General features: G+C 34.8%; 1 protein-coding gene across 1 annotated transcript in view; it reads left to right on the forward strand.

Annotated features, from left to right (window-relative positions):
• The first annotated feature begins 455 nt into the window (after positions 1–455).
• Positions 456–19,651, forward strand: part of RNF212 (ring finger protein 212) — a 36,099-nt gene continuing 16,903 nt past the window's right edge. The window contains exons 1-4 of the mRNA XM_051965970.1: positions 456–813; positions 3,995–4,056; positions 5,703–5,777; positions 17,460–17,516. Of these exons, the coding sequence (XP_051821930.1) occupies positions 702–813; positions 3,995–4,056; positions 5,703–5,777; positions 17,460–17,516 (306 nt within the window). The 5' untranslated portion in view covers positions 456–701. The remainder of the gene's footprint in view (positions 814–3,994; positions 4,057–5,702; positions 5,778–17,459; positions 17,517–19,651) is intronic.

Raw genomic sequence — 19,651 nt, forward strand, 5'->3', positions numbered from 1 at the left:
ATTGCAGAAATACTTAAAGTTCCTGAACTGGCAGTGTTGCTGGTGGTAATCTGTCAGACTGGAAGCTCCCTGAGAGCAGAACACCTGATTTTAAAAACTAAGCCAAAAAACTTTATAGTAATAAAACCGCAGAATCTCTGTCTTTACCTACCTACGTACTGTCTGTCTGTCGGTCAATCAGTCTGTCTATCTATCTATAGTTATGACGTGTCTTAATTATGTTTGTTTTGACTCCCGCTTCCTCCACCCAACAGGTTAAATATTTCCGTTGTTAAAAAAAAAAAAAAAAAAAATTGGGGCGCTCAGTCTGCCTCTTCAAAGGCTACCGCTTTCCCCCGGGAGGTACCATTATCGAGATGATAGGGGGAGATTCTGTGATAGGACAACATCCGCACGAATCCATTCTACATATATGCTTCGCAAATCGAGCAACAGAATGAAACTAAGAATACATTTATTATCTGTTTTCCCCAAAATAAATTGGGGGGGAGGGATATTATAGTTAGCTTGCTCCAGCTTAACATCCACCCCCTTCGTTTTTCAGTAGGCACGTCCCACTTTAATTTCCCTTTCCCACGGAGGGGAAGGCCAGTAGTGCGCAGGCGCCGCAAGCGCTCGCGCCTCTTTCCCTCCCTTTGTCCCGAGCCCGGGCGCCATTGCGGCGGTGTTGTTCCCGAGGCCTCAGACAGCGGCTTCTAGGCATGGCTGTCCGGGTGTTCTGCAACCACTGCTTCCAGCCTCCCGGCAGGTCCTCCTCGCATTTTAGCTTGACGAGTTGCGGCCACGTGTTTTGCCACCTCTGCCTTCAGAAAGGTAAAAAGAGGAGAGAGGAGGGTGGGGAAGATCAGTGCGATCTACGTAGGCTTCGACGTGGGGGGAGGGCTAACCCAGGTGTCGGAAGTGACGTTCGAGGTCTCGAGGCCTGTAATGATGGGAGCTGTAGCACCTGGTCTCTTAGGCGCCCAACCTGGGGATTCTCCCGCGTTCCTTGCTGGCTCTCACGGCGCAAGTCCAAGCTGTCAATTTCACTCTCCGCTTTTCTGTTACTGCCCCCATCCTGGCGCAAGTCCCGGATTTCTGCACTGGCCTGATGGTTTTAAGGATCTTTTGTGCTCTCTTAGGCAGGGACAAATAGAAGTACCCCCAGGGGCGGGTGCCTTAAGAAAATGAAGATGTAGACCATATGCGATGAGGATCAGTCATAGGAACTAGGAATATTTTTGCCTTCTATCCTTGATCTCATCCCTTGTAGCCTCCTCCTAGACTTTTGTCCCCTTATTCCCTCTTTTATCTGCAGCCTTTCTCTCTACTGGCTCTTTTCTTTCTCTCTTCAAACATTTCTTTAAAAGACCCTATTTTGACAACTAGCCTCTTAAATTGTCTCCAAATCTCTCTTCTTTTCCTTGTGCCAGACAGTCACGCCTCTATATTGTTACCTTTCACTCACCAATTTGTCAACTCTTGTATTTTCTGCCCTCAATTGTCTACTGAAGTGCTGCTTTCAAAGTCACCAATGACCTCTTCTAGACCTCTGCAATATTTTTAGTATTTTTGTTTTTATATCACTTTTATTTCCAAGCATTTGTCTTCCACTTAACCCTACCCGGAGAGCTAATATCTGTAGAAAGAATAAAAAGGGGGAGGAAAAAAGACAGTTGGGCAAAAACTAATCAAACCATAAAATAGATATAGATGTCGATATCTTTCTGTGTATCCATTTAGTTCTCCATTCTCTCTTTTCAGGAATCCACTTCCTCATCTCTGTGGCTTTTGATCCAATCACCTCCTCCTTCTGGATACATTCTTCTCCTTTAGATTCTTTTTTTCTTTTTCTTTTTTATATGGAACCTTCACAAATTTGAGTCTTCCTTGTATCATCCAATTTTAGTATAAGTTCTCAAAGCAAACAGTCTCCTTTTGTTGGCTTTCCTCTTAATAGCTCCTTCTCAGGCTCATCCACTCTTTATTGTTAGTATTCCTCAAGATTCTAGCTTTTGGCATTTTCTCTTCAATGTATTTTATTCACAGAATTGCAACTAATCCTTGTACTTTTAACTGACTAGCAAGTCTCCAATACAACCTGATCGTTGCCTGGAGATCCAGACTTAAGTCTCAGACTACCTTGAGAAACTTCTACTTAAATTTCCCACAAGCCCCTCAAACACAGGAGATCCAAAACTGAATTTCTTATCATTTACTAAAATTTCCCTATTTCTCATTTTCCTTTTTTTGTCAATGGCTGCAACTTTCAGCCATTCATCCATTTTTACACCTTTGAAATTATCTAATTCTTCTCTTCCTTACCTCTCATATCTTTGTTATCGAATTTTATGGATTCTGCTTCCACAATATTTCTTGTCTCCAATTTCTTCTCTAATTCAGGCCCTGTTTACTACCTTCTTGGAGAATTTCCAAGTGGTCTTCCAGATTCATTCTTCTGTCTTCCTTCTCTTTAATCCATTTTTCAGATTTCTGCCAAATGAATTTTCTTTGTGTACAAATATGATTTTGTCACTCCTTTGTCCAAAACCCTTCAGTAGCTATTGCCTATCAAATAAAGTTAATATTCAGTTCAATTCAAAACACTTATTAAACACTTGGTATGGGCAGCTGGATGGTACATTGGATAGAATACAACACCTGACATGGAGTCAGAAAGACATCTTCCTGAGTTCAAATCTGGCTTCAGACATTTACTAGCTGTGTGGCCCTGGATAAGTTACTTAATCATGTTTGCCTCAATTTCCTCACCAATAAAATGAGCTAGAGAAGAAAAGGGCAAACCACTTCAATATCTGCACCCCTCATAGGAGTTATGCAGAATCAGACATGACCGAAATTGCTGAACAACAGTGCGTTATGCACCATGCTAAGTAGGAAAGAACAAAAGGGATAATCCCTGTCTTCAAAGACCTTACAGTTTAACGTGGGAAATACAACATACAAAGAGAGCTTAAAACAGGATCACTACTAGTGGAAGTGGTGTGGGGAGATGGTAGTGTAGGACTTTGGTATTCTGGGAAGTTGAATCCAAGCAGAAATATTGAAGAAAAATGGAGATATTCTTAAAGAATGTGATTTTTCTATAAAGGAAGACTTTGGAAAGAATTTAATGTTCTGCCTTCTAGCCCTCTAATCTGAGGGGAGAGTTTCCAAACCTGAGTTAATATTCCTTAACTTGATATATATCCTTCCTTAAGTATTTTCCCAGTCTTCCCTTCTAGACACTGTGGATACTTGTATGCTTATTCTCTTTTCTTTGATCCTGTCTCCCTTATTCCTTCTATGCCTTTTCCCCACAAATTGTTTTCTAACCCTAAAATCTCTATCTATTGAAATCTTCCTTCTTTAAGGTCTCAGATCAGGTATTATCTCTTCTGTAAATAAATGTTGCTGACAAGAAATAGTGGAGGCTCTGTTTGGATTTAGTCCCGTCTTTTTTTTTTTTTTCCTTGCCAGGTGTTGTCCCTGCCCTCTCAAGAAGATGTCAGGGTACTTGCCCATGTCTGTGTGGAAGAGATATGCACATATTGATTGTAGGATACAAAAAACAAGTCATAGGAACATTGTCAATATTGCTACTTCAGTTGAATTCCAAGTTAGATGAATGACTTTGATCATATTATTCTCACCACTCATGCAGCATTGAAAAGATTGTATTCTTTTTACCCATATTCATAGTGATTTAGAATTAGGGAAGTCAGAAATTAATTCAGCCAATTCCTTAATTTTCTATATGAGGAAACTGAGGTTGTCAGAGGCTAAATGTTGCCAAAGGTCACCTAGGTAATGTTTATTAAAATTGGGATTTTAACTCAGGGCCTCTGACTCAAGAACTGACTAATCAGTTCAAACATGGAGAGTTGATTTTATATGCCATATTCATTTATGAAGAAATTTTGTAAACTCAAATCTAATTTTATATAGTAATGTATACTTAAACTACTAGCCAATTTTATACATACTATTATAAATTTACCTTTTTTAAATATAGGTAAAAAGGAAGAATGTTTGATTTGTAACACTCCTTGCCGCATAATTTTACTTTCAAAACAAGTAAGTTATTAGTTTTGCAATAATGTTTGCTTTTAAATGTGAATATTCTTAGTGACTTGTATATTAGAAACAAATTTATTCTATCAGTTGTACTAAAATATTTTATTAAAATTCTGAGCATCTAAAGTATATACATTAAAAAACCAGGTGATAATTTTTGTCTTATTAAAATGTTTTAATTTATAGTGTAATTAGTCTCCAGGGTATTGAAAATTAGTTGTTTAAATAATTTTCTTTAGAAAACAATTTTTGAAGAGACTTCTGAGATTTATAAAAGTTAAGGTTTTAGGTTTTTTTTTTTTTTTAAATACTTCAGACATAGTTCTTTAAGACATTCCAGAGATTTAGGCTACTTTCCTAGTCCTATATAAAATTAGAGTGTTTATTTTAAACCATCTAAATGTGAGATTAATTATCAGTAAATTATGCCTGATACAGTGATTTTGCTAGGATTATGCTATTTTGTTATAGATGTAAAGTTAATTCTGCATTGTAAAGTAGGTTGGTTATAAGTATAACTTTTTGTGCCCTTACTTAAAAAGTTACTCTTCTTGATGCAAAGCCCTCCTCAGAGAAAGCTTGCGCAGTGTCTTGAGTTTTAAATATATCTATGCAGATATTTATTGTTATAGCATAATGAAATTAAAAGAGAACAAAGTCTGTCAAAGTGAATCTTTTCAGATGATGGCTTTATTTTTGAAGTGGGGAACTCAAAATTTTAAAATGAGTTTGATTTGTGAATAACCATGTGAAATGAGTGTAAAAACTGAGGACCCCACATTCTGCTCAAGTAGCCTAGAAAAACTACCCTATATTGTAATAAGTATTTTAATCCTTGAGGACAATGGGGGGGAAATCATTTTTTAAAATCAAGGATTCTTAACTTTGTTTTTGTTTCAAACAAGTCTGAGAACTGAGAGACAGTCTGAGAGCCTTAATACTACTGTTTTGTTACCTACATTCATAATCAAAGAAAATGACTAATTTCATTGAGATTAGTGAAAAATAAAGATGTAATTTTTTCCCACCTATTTTCATAGAGCTTTTGAAATTTATCCATAGATCAGTTAAGAATCTTATAACAAAATCAGTTTAAAAAAAACAATTTGCAAAATTAAAACTTAAACAACTCTATCATATCCATAGATATAATAATTTTTGTGAAAAACATATTTAACATTTTGTGTCATTCATTTTTATTTTCCAATTTATATAATAGAATCATAGAATTTTTAAAATGGAATGGACTTTTAAGATCATCTGTGTTTATAAACTCAGGTTTTATGTTTGGTTTTCCTAAAGTTTGGTTAATCTGAAAAATGAAGAGTTGCATACTATATTTGTTAGGTCTAAAAGCACCCAGTAGGTAAGAGTAAATTAAGTTTACTTTTTTTAGGTTTGAGATCCCTGATCTACTTAATAGAACTTGCTGATTTTCTAGTTGAGAAATGGAGGCCAAGGGAATTGAAATGACTAGATCAAAGCCATATAACACTAATATTAAAACAAGCAATATATGAAATACTTTTGCTTTTAAATTCAAGCTCTATATATTTTTCTAAAATTTTGAAATAGAATTTTAGTGTCACCCAAGTCCTGTATTAGAAATAGTTACATGTAGATAATCTCTTTGTTTCCTTCTTCAGACTGATTTTAATATTCAGGCATTCTTTATGGGGATAGATGGATTATGCAAGAAATATTCAAAAGAAACATCACAGGTGAGATATAGGAATATTTTCTAAGACTATCAAAATGTATGTACTTTTGGCATAATGAGTCATGACTAATTTTGAGCTGTTATAATAAGATTGCCAATTATGTCTAAAGAGGAAAATCTAATTAAAAGACTGAAAAATTACTTTTATGGAGCTTTATTGCTATTTACTTTGCTCCACTTATAGAAATGAGTGATGTGGTTTTATGTCGATTGTAATTCTATTGATATAATAGAAATTTAGATTTCAGATATTTTTAGAAATTATAATTTTTACTTCCTATGATTATTGATTCATCAGGGACCTCAAATAATTATTCTTTAGTTTACTTTGGTAGTCTCAGAAACTTCCAAATCATAAAAATTAGATTTGAAAAAAATTAGTGGTTAAGAACCTGTATCTGACTCATCAATCTTATATTCAATGTCCCTCCAAAATGTATCTGACAAATGATTTATCTAGAATTCACTAGAATAGACTTCCAGTGATGGCAGCTCATCAGAGACAGAACAATTTTAGTTTTGAATATTTATGAGCTTTTTCTCATTGGGTTGAAATCTGTCTTTGAAACTTGTATACCAGTTCTAGTTCTGGACTCTGAAGACAACTTTCATCCATTTCATCCATCCATATCTTTCTATATAATCCTTCTTCAGACATTTGAAGTCTGAATTTATGTCTCTTCCTACTTTCCTATATTATCAGTCCTTCTACTTAACTGAGTTGTGGTATGATTTTAGTGCTCTGTATATTCCTCATTTTTCAATTTGTCATCTTTCTTAAGAAGTGGTATCCTGAATTGATTATAATATTCTAGATCTGATGTTGCCCCAGACCAGAGCTTGGATAGCTGTTTGTTAGGAAGACTGTTGAGAGAATTCCTGCTTTAAATATAGGCTGTACTACATGGCTTAAGGGATTTTTTTTCTGGAATTTTATGATTTATTGAGGTGTTTTCCCCTAGAAAAATATTACTGGATTATGTGAAATACATTTTTAAAGGGTAGTCTAGGATTTAACAATTTAAAAATTCCTTCACTCTTATAGGCAAACCTTAAATAACATTGTCCTAGGAAAATTACTGTGTAATAACATCCTTGATAGGCCGTAATACAATTCTGTTTAACAATTCAGCACACATTTGTTAAATGTCTACTGTGGGCAGAATAACATTATGTTAGGGGCTGGCGAGAAATAATTTAAAAGTGACAATCTTTTCCTTCAGAAAGATTGCAGTTTGGGGTCAGTGGAGAGTAAGACAGACTTAGAAATGTGATGAGGCAAAGAGTTATTAAAAAAAAAAAGTTTAAAATTTTTGTTTTGTTTTGACCCTAGTCACTTCCCTTTAATACTCCTCCGTTCCACATACATTAAACCTTTCCTGATAACAAAAACATTTAAGCAGAACCAACCAACATAATGATCATCTCTGACAATTTGTATTCCATACCTGTCATCTCCCACTTTTATCTTGAGAGGAGTGTTTCATCACAAATTCTCCATAACTCCTGTGACAATTTGAATTAAATCTTATCCTATTGTCCCTCTTGTTTTGCCAAACCAGCCATCTTTAACTCCCACCATCTGCCTTTGGAAGTCTCAGCCATGTTGACTGGGTTTATTATAAATTCATGCTCTGCAACCCCTAAGCTAAATCCTCACTATAGCCAGGGCAGGCCTTTTATTATACCTTCGATGATATCCTATCTCAATCATCGAAGAAGCTATTTCAGATCTTCTCTTTCTTTCTTAATACTGCTAACCCCCACTTCCTCTTCTTTTCCTCCTCACTTTCAGCTGAGGAGGAAACTTTTCATTAGGAGCTTCTTTGTTCCCTTCACCTCAAAACCATTTGGCACCATCTCTCCCTCTGTGCTCCTTTTTCCCTTTTGATAAAGAAATGACCTTTCTTCTTGCCAAGGCCAACCCTTCTACATGTGTACTTTATCCCACCCCTCCCTTTGTTCATCCTTAATCATCCCCTCTTTCCAATCTTTAGCCTCTTCCAACTTTTTTTTTTCCTTGTTACGTTCAAACATGCCTAAGTCTCCCCTATTTTAAAAAAACTTTCACTAGATTTCACTAGAAAAACATATTTCTCTGTAGTTCTCCCTTTCTCAGTCAAACTCTTTGAAAAATTACCTTTACGTGGTAGGAAAAGATAATGACAAATGTTGAAGGGGATGTGGAAAAACTGGAACACTAATACATTGTTGGTGAAATTGTGAGTGGATCCAGTCATTCTGGAGAACAATTTGGAACTATCTATGCCCAAAGAGCTATCAAACTGCTCATATCCTTTGATCCAGCAGTGTCTCTACTGAGATTATATCCCAAAGAGATCTTAAAGGAGAGAAAGGGACCCACATGTGCAAAAATGTTTGTGGCAGCCCTTTTTGTAGTGACAAGAAACTGGAAACTGAATGGATGCCCATCAGTTGGAGAATGGCTGGATAAGTTATGGTATATGAATGTTATGGAATATTAGTGTTCTGTAAGAAATGACCATTTCAAAAGATTCAAAGGACGATTCAAAGAGGTTTGGAGAGACTTGGATGAACTGATGCTGAGTGAAATGAGGAGAACTAGGAGATCATTGAACAAGGCAACAAGAAGATTATACGAGGATCAATTCTGCTGGGCGTGACTGTTTCCAACAATGACATGATTGAGGTCTGTTCCAATGATCTGTTCCAATGAGAGCCATCTACACCCAGAAAGAAGACTGTGGGTACTGAATGTGGATCACAACATAGTATTATCATTTTTTGTTGTGGTGGTGATTTGCTTGAATTTTATTTTCTTTCTCATTTTTATTTTGATCTGATTTTTCTTGTGCAGCAAGATAATTGTATAAATATGTATGTCTAGTTTGGATTTAACATATATTTTTACCATGTTTAATGTATATTGGATTACATGACATCTAGGGGAGGGAGTGGGGGGAAGGGGAAGAAAAATTGGAATACAAGTTTTTTAAGGGTCAGTGTTGAAAAAAATTATCCTTTCATGTTTTGAAAATAAAAACTTCAATAAAAAAGAAGAAAAATTACCTTTATGCCTTTAAGTGGTATGAAATGAAACCTCAGAGTTTTGATCTGCATTTCTCTTCTTAATAATGTTTTGGAGCAGTTTCCTGTGGTAAATGAAGGTTTATAATTTTCTTTTTTGAAAAGTTTATTCATATTGTTTGACCTCTTATTTATTAGGGAATAGTTTTTTGTCTTAAACATTTTTGTCTTCTCTATGGAGCTCATACAATGTAGGATAAGTTTCTTGGGGGAGACGGGAGTTTAGGAGAGGATAAACAAAAGCATTACTTTGTTTCATATATCTTATTGAAATTCAAGATCATACCTACTTTTCTTTTCACCATCTGTTTTTTTTAGTTTGAAATATATATGTATATATGTGTTTATATATATATACACATTTTTTAAGACATTTTCTGATGACTCTTACTTGGTAAGATCTTAGTTTATGAAAGAAATAGTGTGCTTGGACAGTTTATTTCCTGGTCTTGCTCCATGCCCCTGTGATTATTGTTTGCTTGTCCTCAGGACATCATCTGCTATTTCTGAACATATATCTTTCTGTTCACACTTGATGATGGTACCTGCTGACATGTACTTTTCCTTGTTTGGGACATAGTTCTGAGAAGCTTTATTATTTGGAGAAAGGGGAGCAGTATCTCTTGTGTTATCCAGGCCCCTCTAATAATACGAATTTTGCTCTCCCTCTGCTCACTGTGTAAGTGTACCTAAGTATCCCTTATCTATTTTAAGATATGCTTATTGGTTTCTTAATCCTCCTTCTCTTCCACTATTCTTGCCCTCTGTCCCATATCCCTCCAGGCAAGTCAGAGCTATTATAGAAATCATTTTATCCTATTATTGTTCGGTAAGAAATGATCAGCAGAATGATTTCAGAAAGGCCTGGAGAAACTTACATGAACTGATGCTGAGTGAAATGAGCAGGACAAAGAGATCATTATATACTTCAACAACAATGATATATGATGATCAATTCTGATGGATGTGGCCATCTCCAGCAATGAGATGAACCAAATCATTTCCAATAGAGCAGCAATGAATTGAACCAGCTACATACACCCAGCGAAAGAACTCTGGGAGGTGACTATGAACCATTACATAGAATTCCCAATCCCTATATTTCTGTCCACCTGCATTTTTGATGCTAATTGTACACTATTTCAAAGTCCTATTCTTTTTGTACAGCAAAATAACTGTTAGGACATGTGTACTTATATTGTATTTAATTTATACTTGAACATATTTAACATGTATTGGTCAACCTGTCATGGGGGGGAGGGGATGAGGGGAAGGAGGGGAAAAAATTGAAACAAAAGGTTTGGCAATTGTCAATGCTGTAAAATTACCCATGCATATAACTTGTAAATAAAAAACTATAATTTAATTTAAAAAAAAAGAAAAAATCATTTCATTCTCTCTTCTTCAACTCATGCAGAACAGAAGTATAATTCCAGCTAACTTCTATGATTTGTTTTTCTTCTTGCTTTTTGAATGACTTCTTTTGCATTAATTTCCCTTCCATTCTATAGATTTTGATTGCCTTATGAAATAATGTGGGTTTTAGTATATAGAATGTTAATTCAATTCTTCCTTCTATTTTTCCTCCTAACTAATCCCTCTAATCCCTAAGTGTATGAAGTCAAATATCTTGCTTTTATCTGGTTTGCCTTGGAATAACTACTTTAATGACTTGCATTTTCATTTACATCCTAATCTCCTTGGTTTTTCACAATATCTGATTCCAATCCCTTCTCTGCTTTCTTTTAGATTATCTTGGGCTTTTTGAATTTATTTTCCTTGATAGCTAAAGGCTTTATTTTTGGCTTCTTACAGTATTTATTATTTGACATTGAAATTTTGAAATGCAATGACTGCATTCCTTAATGAATAAAGTTTGGAATCTATGCTGATGATTTGTGGGTTCTGTCACAATAATTTGCTCTCTGTTTTCAGCACTTCTGGTCAATTTTCAAGTATTCTTATAATATTTAGGATTTTCTTATCATATTTTTCTTGAACTCTGTGATCTTAAAATTATTTCTCTGCATACTGTCCTGAAGATCAATATCTCTTCTTGAGATATTGTGTTCTTCACATATTATTTTTTGAAATATTGATATATATAGGGCATTCTTTGAAATTGCTTTGCTAATATTTCTTAAGATCTTCATTTTTGAATTCTACATCTGCCATTCTCAGAGATTCATCTCACAATGTGTTTTGAATCATCTATTTTCTAATATCCAATTAATTTCTCGAAGAGTTCTTAGTTCTACTTTAATTCCTTCCCTAATTTTTATCTTTATTTCCTTTTTAATTTTCTGTTTTCTCTTTTAAACTATTTTGGAGTTTCTTTTTTACAAATTATCAATAAAAACTGGAAAAAGTAATAAATACCATTCAAAATCATGATGAAACTTGGTAAATATAGAGGAATTAACTTATGAAGATATATGTACAAAGTTTATGTAAAGACAGCTATGACACAGCTTACAAAAAATAACAAAGCTATTAAATTTAGTAGGTCAAACTAACCTACTAAAGGTGACATTACTCAAATCAATCTATAGATTTAATGATATATTGATCAAAATGAAATAATAGCATGCTCCAAAGAAGTGGATAGGTAAAAAAAATGCAAAGAAAGAAAAGTTATTGAGAAAATAAAAATTATAAAAAATAAAAAGGAAAAGAGCTATATATTCCCAGATCTAAAAATACACTGTAAAGCAATAATTGTCAAAACTCTTTGGCACTAGACTTTTTAAAAATATAAAATATGTATTAGTGAGATTTTTTAATAATTACAAACTAGAATCAGATTTATATAATAGATTAGTGTTCAATTAATCTAGAATTTCAAAATACTGGAAAAAGTTTTCATTGACAAAAACTGTTGGAAAAATTGGATGGCAATTTGATAGCAGATGAAGGCAGGCCATTATATCATACTGTTACAATAAATTCTAAATTGATCAACAATCTATTTTTTAAATTGAAAAATAAGGCTGGAGAATAATAAATTAGAAGCCAATTTGTTAATTAAATGTGGAAAAAAATTAGAAAAAAAAGGTTAAAAACAAATGCTGATGTACTGAGGAAGTATACTTATTTCCTATATTATGAATTCTCTGATTTCTGGACTACCACAGATATTTAGGCAATAATTTCTCACATTTTTGTAATACTCTGTGGTTTACAAAGCACATGAATGGTTTCATTTTATTCTTTAGAGAATCCTGTGGGAAGAGCAGAGTTGATTGTTTTAATACAATTATGTAATAATAAGTAATTTTTACAATTACCTCTTAGAATCTTTTAGCTTTCTTTAGACCCCAGTTCTGAAATCTGTCCCATATCTGCTATGAAGACTTTATGAGATGGATTGTAGTGGTAGAGCCCTGGACCATGAAGACCTGGATTCAAATTCAGACTCATTTTCTGTGACCTTAGCAGGGCACTTATCCTCCTTCTACCTTAGTTTATTCAACTGAAATAAGAATAATAAAGCACCATGTTGTGAGGATAAAATAAAATCCCATTGGCAAAGCTATTAGCACAGTGCTTGGTACATAGTTGTTGCTACATATTGTTAATATTTACTACTGATATTATTATATAATAACCTCTGTAGTTAGTGCTTTCTCCATCTTGAAGTTGCATTGTATTTATGTATCTGATACATACAGGCTCTTTTTTGTTTGTTTTTTCTTTGGCTATACATTTTTTTTATAAATATAACTTTTTATTGACAGAACCCATGCCTGCGTAATTTTTTACATTATCCCTTGCACTCACTTCTGTTCTGACTTTTCTCCTCCTTCCTTCCATCCCCTCCCCCAGATAGCAAGCAGTCCTATACATGTTAAATATGTCACAGTATATTAGCTAGATACAATATATGTGTGCAAAACCGAACAGTTCTCTTGTTGCACAGGAAGAATTGGATTCAGAAGGTAAAAATAACCTGTGAAGAAAAACAAAAATGCAAATAGTTTACATTCATTTCCCAGTATTCTTTCTTTGGGTGTAGCTGCTTCTGTTCATCATTGATCAATTGAAACTGAGTTAGATCTACGCATAGAGGCTCTTTGAAGACAGAGCTGATTATTCTCTTTGTATCCCTAATGTCTGCTACTGTACCTTGCACTTAGTAGACATTTAATGTTGATTGAGTTGTTGAATTTATTTACTCTTACAGAAATGTTGAATTCTTAGGACTTTGGATTATGATAAATACTACAGCAAATAAGAGTTGAGATTGTATGTTTCAGTAGGGGTAAGGAGATGTCATTTTAATACACATATTGCTCTTTAGGTTATTAGTTTTCTGTTTTCTTCAGACATGGCTACTGTTAAAAGAGCAAAAGATTTTTCAAGACAACTCAAAAAATGAAGGATTAACATGATACTTTTAAAAAGAATGTATAAATAGTCCATACTTGACTTTGAGAAAATAAACTTCTTTTAAAATCTAACTAACTAGACCGTCTGGTCTAAAAAAAATAAAGTGATTTTTATAATGAAGATTATACTTTGTAAAGATGAGCAGAAATATATTAATCTTTGTGATTATGTAATGTAGATGTGCTAGGCAGGTGTACTGGTCTCTGTATTATTTATAAATTCTCTACAGTTTCTGGATCTCCATAGATGTTTGGGCAATACTTCTAAACATTTCTGTAACATTTTATAGTTTATAAAGCACTTTCACATTGTTGAGAATAAAATTTCTGAGAGATAAAATTCCAGGTATTAAATATCAGTTTATTAATTAGTTTGGTCAATAATTGTTTTTTTTTTTAATTGATGATCATCTCAGTAAACATAAAGAGGTCTTTATCATTGAGGGGAGGTAAAACATAGTTTGGGCATGAAGTTCAAGCCCTCTCTAGCCATCTGGGTGCCCCAGTCAGGTCTTCTCTGACTTAGTTTCTCTTCTTAAACCAGGCTTCCCCCAAACTCTAATAAAGGGACTAAGGACACACCAATCTCTCTGGATAATGGTAGGCCCTTCCATTTTGGCTTCTATTTACAAAGTAAACAAAAGCTGGGGTCCCATTTGGGTGGGGCCCAGCCTAAAATAGTTAAAGAGCAGATGCCTTAAGGGCTAGAAATGATCATATTACTCTGTCTTTGTTCTTCAGAAACTGGCCTTTTCAGAAGTGGGGTCTTGACAAAAATAGAGGGAAAAGGAAAGATCACAAATTAATAAATGGTTTTTGATATAATATTAATTTCCTTCAACATGAATGGGTTTATTTTATCTGTAAAACAACCCAGTATAAACAGCAGAAATAATTATTTCAGTTTTTTTTCAGGTGAGGGAATGGTCTCAGAGAGGTTTGTTGTTTTATCTAAGGTTAAATACAAGTCAGAACTAGAACAGGTTTCTCCCAACTCTTCCTTCAGTGCTCTTTTCACTAATATCAATAATAAATAATAATACTATAATAGTATTGGTATATTTACCAACATTTCTATAATGCTTTATGTTTTACAAAGCATTTTATATGTGTTATCTTATTTGATCTACTTTATGTTACCTTCTTAATGGGACATTCTTTTTCAATTACTAATTATTTTACTGCCTTATACGTTAGAATTTCCAAGTCAAATATTGACCCCTAAAAAAATCAAAGTGTCTATCTTAATCATGTATTCCTTATTTTTATCTTTCCTTGGCAGAAGCATTTCTTTTTAAGATTGTTTACATGAATTTCAGATATTATTCCCTTTTCTCTTGAGAACAGATAGTCTATATTCAAATATCAAACATAGAACTTCACCTGTCTCTCTTTGAAATTGGAAGAAAACCTTTCATATTTCTTATTAATAGATAGATCTTGAAAAATAGATAACTCTAAATGGATAAATAATTTCCTGATAAATCCCCAGACAAACTGACATACTTTCAAATATTATTTACAATTATTTGTCAATGTGATCTTAAAATTTAACTCAAACTTATAGTTGAATTTTTGATTTCCATTAAACCCAGCATATATTTGAGTCATCTCTTAAATACAAGGCACTCTACTAAATACAGACTGTAAAGACAAAAATGAAACACTTTCTGTGAGAACCTTTTTTTCTTTGGGAGGAAAATGTCATATATAGAGGTAACTCAATATAAAATAATTTGAGCAGTAAGGGTGCACCAACTATTGGGGACTTTACTGGCTTCAAGGAAAATATCTTCTCTTGAATTTTCGGGTTCTCATAGCGAAGACCAGAAACAAAAGACTTTTGGCAATCTTATGTAGCATGAAACCCCTCCAGAGGCTTTGCTCTGAAAGCCTTTTGGCTTGGAAATGATCCTGATTTCTTGAAGGTTATACCTGTAGGTAGAATTTAGACTGTCAGGTCCTATTGCTGTGTTTGGGATTTAGCAATAAATTATTAGATTGATGTTCAGGCACCAGATGTTGGGGTTTGGTCATGTGAAGAATTCACAATGGCCATTCTCTTTGACAAAAGATAGGTTTATTTAGGAAAAGAGGTTAAAAAACAAAATGAAGAGATTTAATAGACAGCAGGAATGGTAAATATGAAATAGATTTGGGAAAGCAATAGGATTAGACACCATGAGGGGAGAGAAAGGGTGAGGAGAAAGACAACATGAGGCAGAATGCCATGGTGGGCTAACCCTAAAAGAATTAACAAAGATGGCGTGGGCCATGGTCAGATTTATAGGGGAAATTTAATCTGGAGGTTTGACATAATTTGGATTTCTGACAGGACACAAAAAAGTGGACCTACTCATGCTCTCCATAGAAGATGGGACTATATGGATAAACTGATCCCTATTTTGCCCTTTTTGCTTGCCTCAGGGATCATTTTATCAGGCCTTCAGTCCCTCTATGTCAGCCTGACCTAGGGACCCAGAATCACATCACTACCATGCTGGAAGGATGTGAACCTGAGTCCAGCAGCAGCCTCTAAAGGTCTGGCCAGAGATCTGGCTTACTTCCGTGGGGCTATTGATTTAGAGCTAGCAGAGGCCCTGGAGACTTTCTAATCTATTCCCATCGTTTTACAAGGATGCTGTGGGTTCCAGAGATTAAAGAAAATTAGTGGTCAAGGCAGAATATGAACCTAAGTTAGCCACTAACAAGGGGAAAAGGCTGCTAAAATACCCTAAGGGGAATTCTCAAGTAACCAGGGAGAAGGTACCATAACTTGTGGTACGGTTACTTATAGGGGAAAAATCATTTCGAAGATTGACATCATAACTTGGCCTTCTGATTGGATACAGTAACTTTCAGTTCATGATGTTTTTGTCACCTTGGCTGTGAATTCACTGGGGGCTGACTGCAGTAAAAGTCCACTTTAGGATAACAAAAAGTCTAATTAAGATCAAAAGGTCCACTTAAAGAGATAATTGTATTGGAACTCCTTCTTAGTTGCCTCAGGGAATAGTTTGTATTTATAATTCAGACTCATTTCAGTCAATGCCACCCTAGTTACCTAGGACCCAGGACTCCATCCCGTAGTGAGCAAATCTATAGCACTGGTTTAAGTAGACAGAACCCCCTTTTTTTCCAAGTGGGACATTTTCAGATATTAGGGTCACTGACCTTTTATAAACTGGCCTTCCTATGTTTTAAACCAAATGGAAATTGGCTATCCCCTTTTTCTCTAATATCTTGGATTGGTCAATTCTCTGGGATTGCTTCTGTATCTTTTAAGAGAAAACCATCTTTACACCGACTGGCTTATGGGCTTTTTATTATTTCTACTACACTTAGACATCAGAAAAAGATGAATTTTGCTTCCTTAAGAAGACAGAAAATGTCATATTTTAGACAGATTTCCTTTTCAAATGTTCAGTTGTTTGAATTTCAAAGGATTTATAGGATTATAGATTTAGATCTGGAAGGGGACCAACCCCTTTCGTTTTACGAATGAGAAAACTCAGGTCTTGAACAGCTTGAGGTCAGGTTGTGGTAGCTTTTCCCTCTGTACTCTAGCACTTCCATGAATTTGAGTGCTTAAACGTTAAATTTCACTTATTTAGAAAATTGTTAATTGAAGTTAATAATAATAAAATAACATTTATAAACTTTTTAAAGAATTGCACAGTACTTTCTATATGATAAATAATAATAGTAATAACAATAGCTAACGTTTATATTATGTGCAAGTCACTGTGCAGGTCACTTTATAATTATTTCATTTGATTCTCAACTCTGAGAGGAAAGTGCTGTTTTTATGTCCATTTTACAGATAAAGAAACTGAGGCTCAAAGAGATTAAGTAACTTGTCCAGGATCCACAGCTAGTTAGTGTCTACGGCAGGATTTGAACTGGGTCTTCTTGCCTTCAAATTCAGCCCTCTGTGCATAGCATAGCTAGCTGTCTCATAGAATGCCAGATCAATGAGACATTACTGTAATCAGTAAAAATGTCATTGTATTTTAGTCATAGTTAGACTTATGCAAATTGTTCTCAGTGAAGCATACTGAAGCAGTGGGACAATTTTTATTTAAATTTGATGATATTTCATATAAAAATGACTTAAATAGTTTTCTTCAGACCATTTAAAGACTGCTAATAAAAGGATAATACTAATAAAGTAGAAATTTGGGGTAAAAACTTGTCAGAAGCTAAAATTTATATTTTATTTTTAGATTTCAGAATTTCAAGAAAAACACAGAAGGAGGCTGTTGACATTCTATAGAGAAAAGGTAAGTCTGAGTTTGCCTCTGAATGCTAGAGTTGCTATTCAGGATTGTGGTAGGATAAGACTTTGGTGTTGCTTTTTCAGAGTCTCTTACATGGCTCTCCCATAAGCATGGCACGTACTAGTTAGGCTGGGACATGGGCTCACTGTGACTTTTTTCTTTTCTGGAGACTCAGTATAATTAAGCTAAAATAGACCAAATGTTTATAGTTACTAGAAGTGTTGAAAAAGATTCTCATATATAATGTTGTATTACAAAATTGGAATGTGGTAGCACTTTGTATCTATGATACAAGCATCTTGATCTTAAGTAAAACAACAAATGGTTTTTAGAATTTTTATTCTCTATTGCATTGAGTTAGGGCAGGTAAGGAATAGATAGGCTTATATGAATAATGACTGATTGAAAAAAAAATGCCCTGACTTTATGCCAAATACTGTGCTAAGTATTGGGGATACAGATTTTTTTAAAAAGGATTTTTGTTCTCAAATGGTTTACACTCTAATTGGGGAAGAGAACACACATATGTAGGAGAAACATGTAGCTCTTGAGTGGATATAAAGGCTAAGGATCTTAAGAAGTAGGTGGCAGGTGGCAGGAGTCTGAAAGATGTGAGGTGTCTGCTATGGGCCTGAAGCATAAAGGGGATTAATCAGCATCTTTAGGAGGAGAGCAGAGGGCTGAAAAGTTAGAGTAGAACAGACATTCTGGGTTCCTTCTGGTAGAAGTGGGAGTGTCCAGCCAAGAGGGGAAGTAGGGAAGGGATCATTAGCAGGAAAGTTAGGGGTAGAGAGAAAAAGGAAGTACAGGGAGATGGGGGTGGGAGCCAAATAGACCCCAAAGTACTTCAAGAAGGAAAGAGGAGCAGATTATTGTTGAATAGGCTGTGAGTTGGATGTGTCAGCGTTCAACTGTTCTTGTCCTATTCTGCTGTTCACCTGGCTGTGAATGTCAGAGTTAATTACCAGGAGTTATCACTGTCCTTTGAAGTTCTGCAAAACCCTTGTATGCTTTTCTTTTAAGACTTCAAAGTGTATTTTAAAATAAAGCTCTTTTTTCATAGCTTTCTAAAGGTTTTTACTATATATGTGAAGAAATGACTTGGATTTAAGAAATTTACTTTGGAACCTTAGAATCAATTTACATAGCTATCAGCCTTAAAGTCCCTTTGACAGGCCCCAAATTGCCTCATCTTTGTTCTTTTCTTTGAGAAATTAGGCTGCCCCAGTCAGATAGTGCCTCGGTGTTACATTAGAGAGAAGTCTCCATTGGATTCTTATCCAAGTTGATGGAATGAATTAAGGTGACCTGAAGTTCTGAGGCCTGAGACAAAGAGGGGTGTGGATTGGTGAAAAAAGAGAGGTCAGCTTCTGGAAGGGACCACACAGAGAAGAGTATTTGGGATCCCACCTGACAATACCTCAGGACCCTGCTTCACATGATCCTTCACCTTCATTACCCATATATAGATGGCTTTATTTCTTTTAGTGAAATACAACCTGTGTCCTCCATAGCAAAAGCCAGTGATCACTCATGACCCTCAAAGTAGAGGAGGTAGATATGTTATTTCACTCAACATTGTGCAGGGAAAGAAAGCCTTCAGGAATTGTGACTTGCCTAGAAGAGCAGGGTAGTTACAGTAGAAACAAGGCCATAGTATGGGGTGGTGTGGCGAGTCAGTGGCAGTTGAGAGGATGAAGCCCTTAGTTTGTATTCTAAACCCAGATTTTTTTGCCCTTCCGCCCTCATTTTTTTATGGCACTTTGTGGCTGAGGTATCTTGGAAAGAATAGTGTTAATACTGAAACTTTTGAAGTTATTTTGGTAATCATACCCTCTCCTATTCTCTTGTCCTAGAGATTGGGAATTTTAAGATTTTTTTTTAAATATATAGAAGTCCTTGTCTTTTATAAGGGCAATAGTTTTTACACCTGAGTTGTCTCTATCTCATTGCCTAGCTAGCTGATTTGGCAAAGGGCAGTTAGTTTCAGCATCTTTGCCAAGAAAACCTCCAATTGGGTCAAAAGAGTTGGAAACGACTAAAATGACTGAATGACAGGCATTGACTAGCTTTCCAAGTGAAACACAGCTAGGAAGTGCCTGAGGCTGGATTTGAATTTAGGAAGAAGAGTCTTCTTG

This window comes from Antechinus flavipes, chromosome 6, assembly GCF_016432865.1.
Source record: "Antechinus flavipes isolate AdamAnt ecotype Samford, QLD, Australia chromosome 6, AdamAnt_v2, whole genome shotgun sequence".
NCBI lineage: Eukaryota > Metazoa > Chordata > Mammalia > Dasyuromorphia > Dasyuridae > Antechinus > Antechinus flavipes.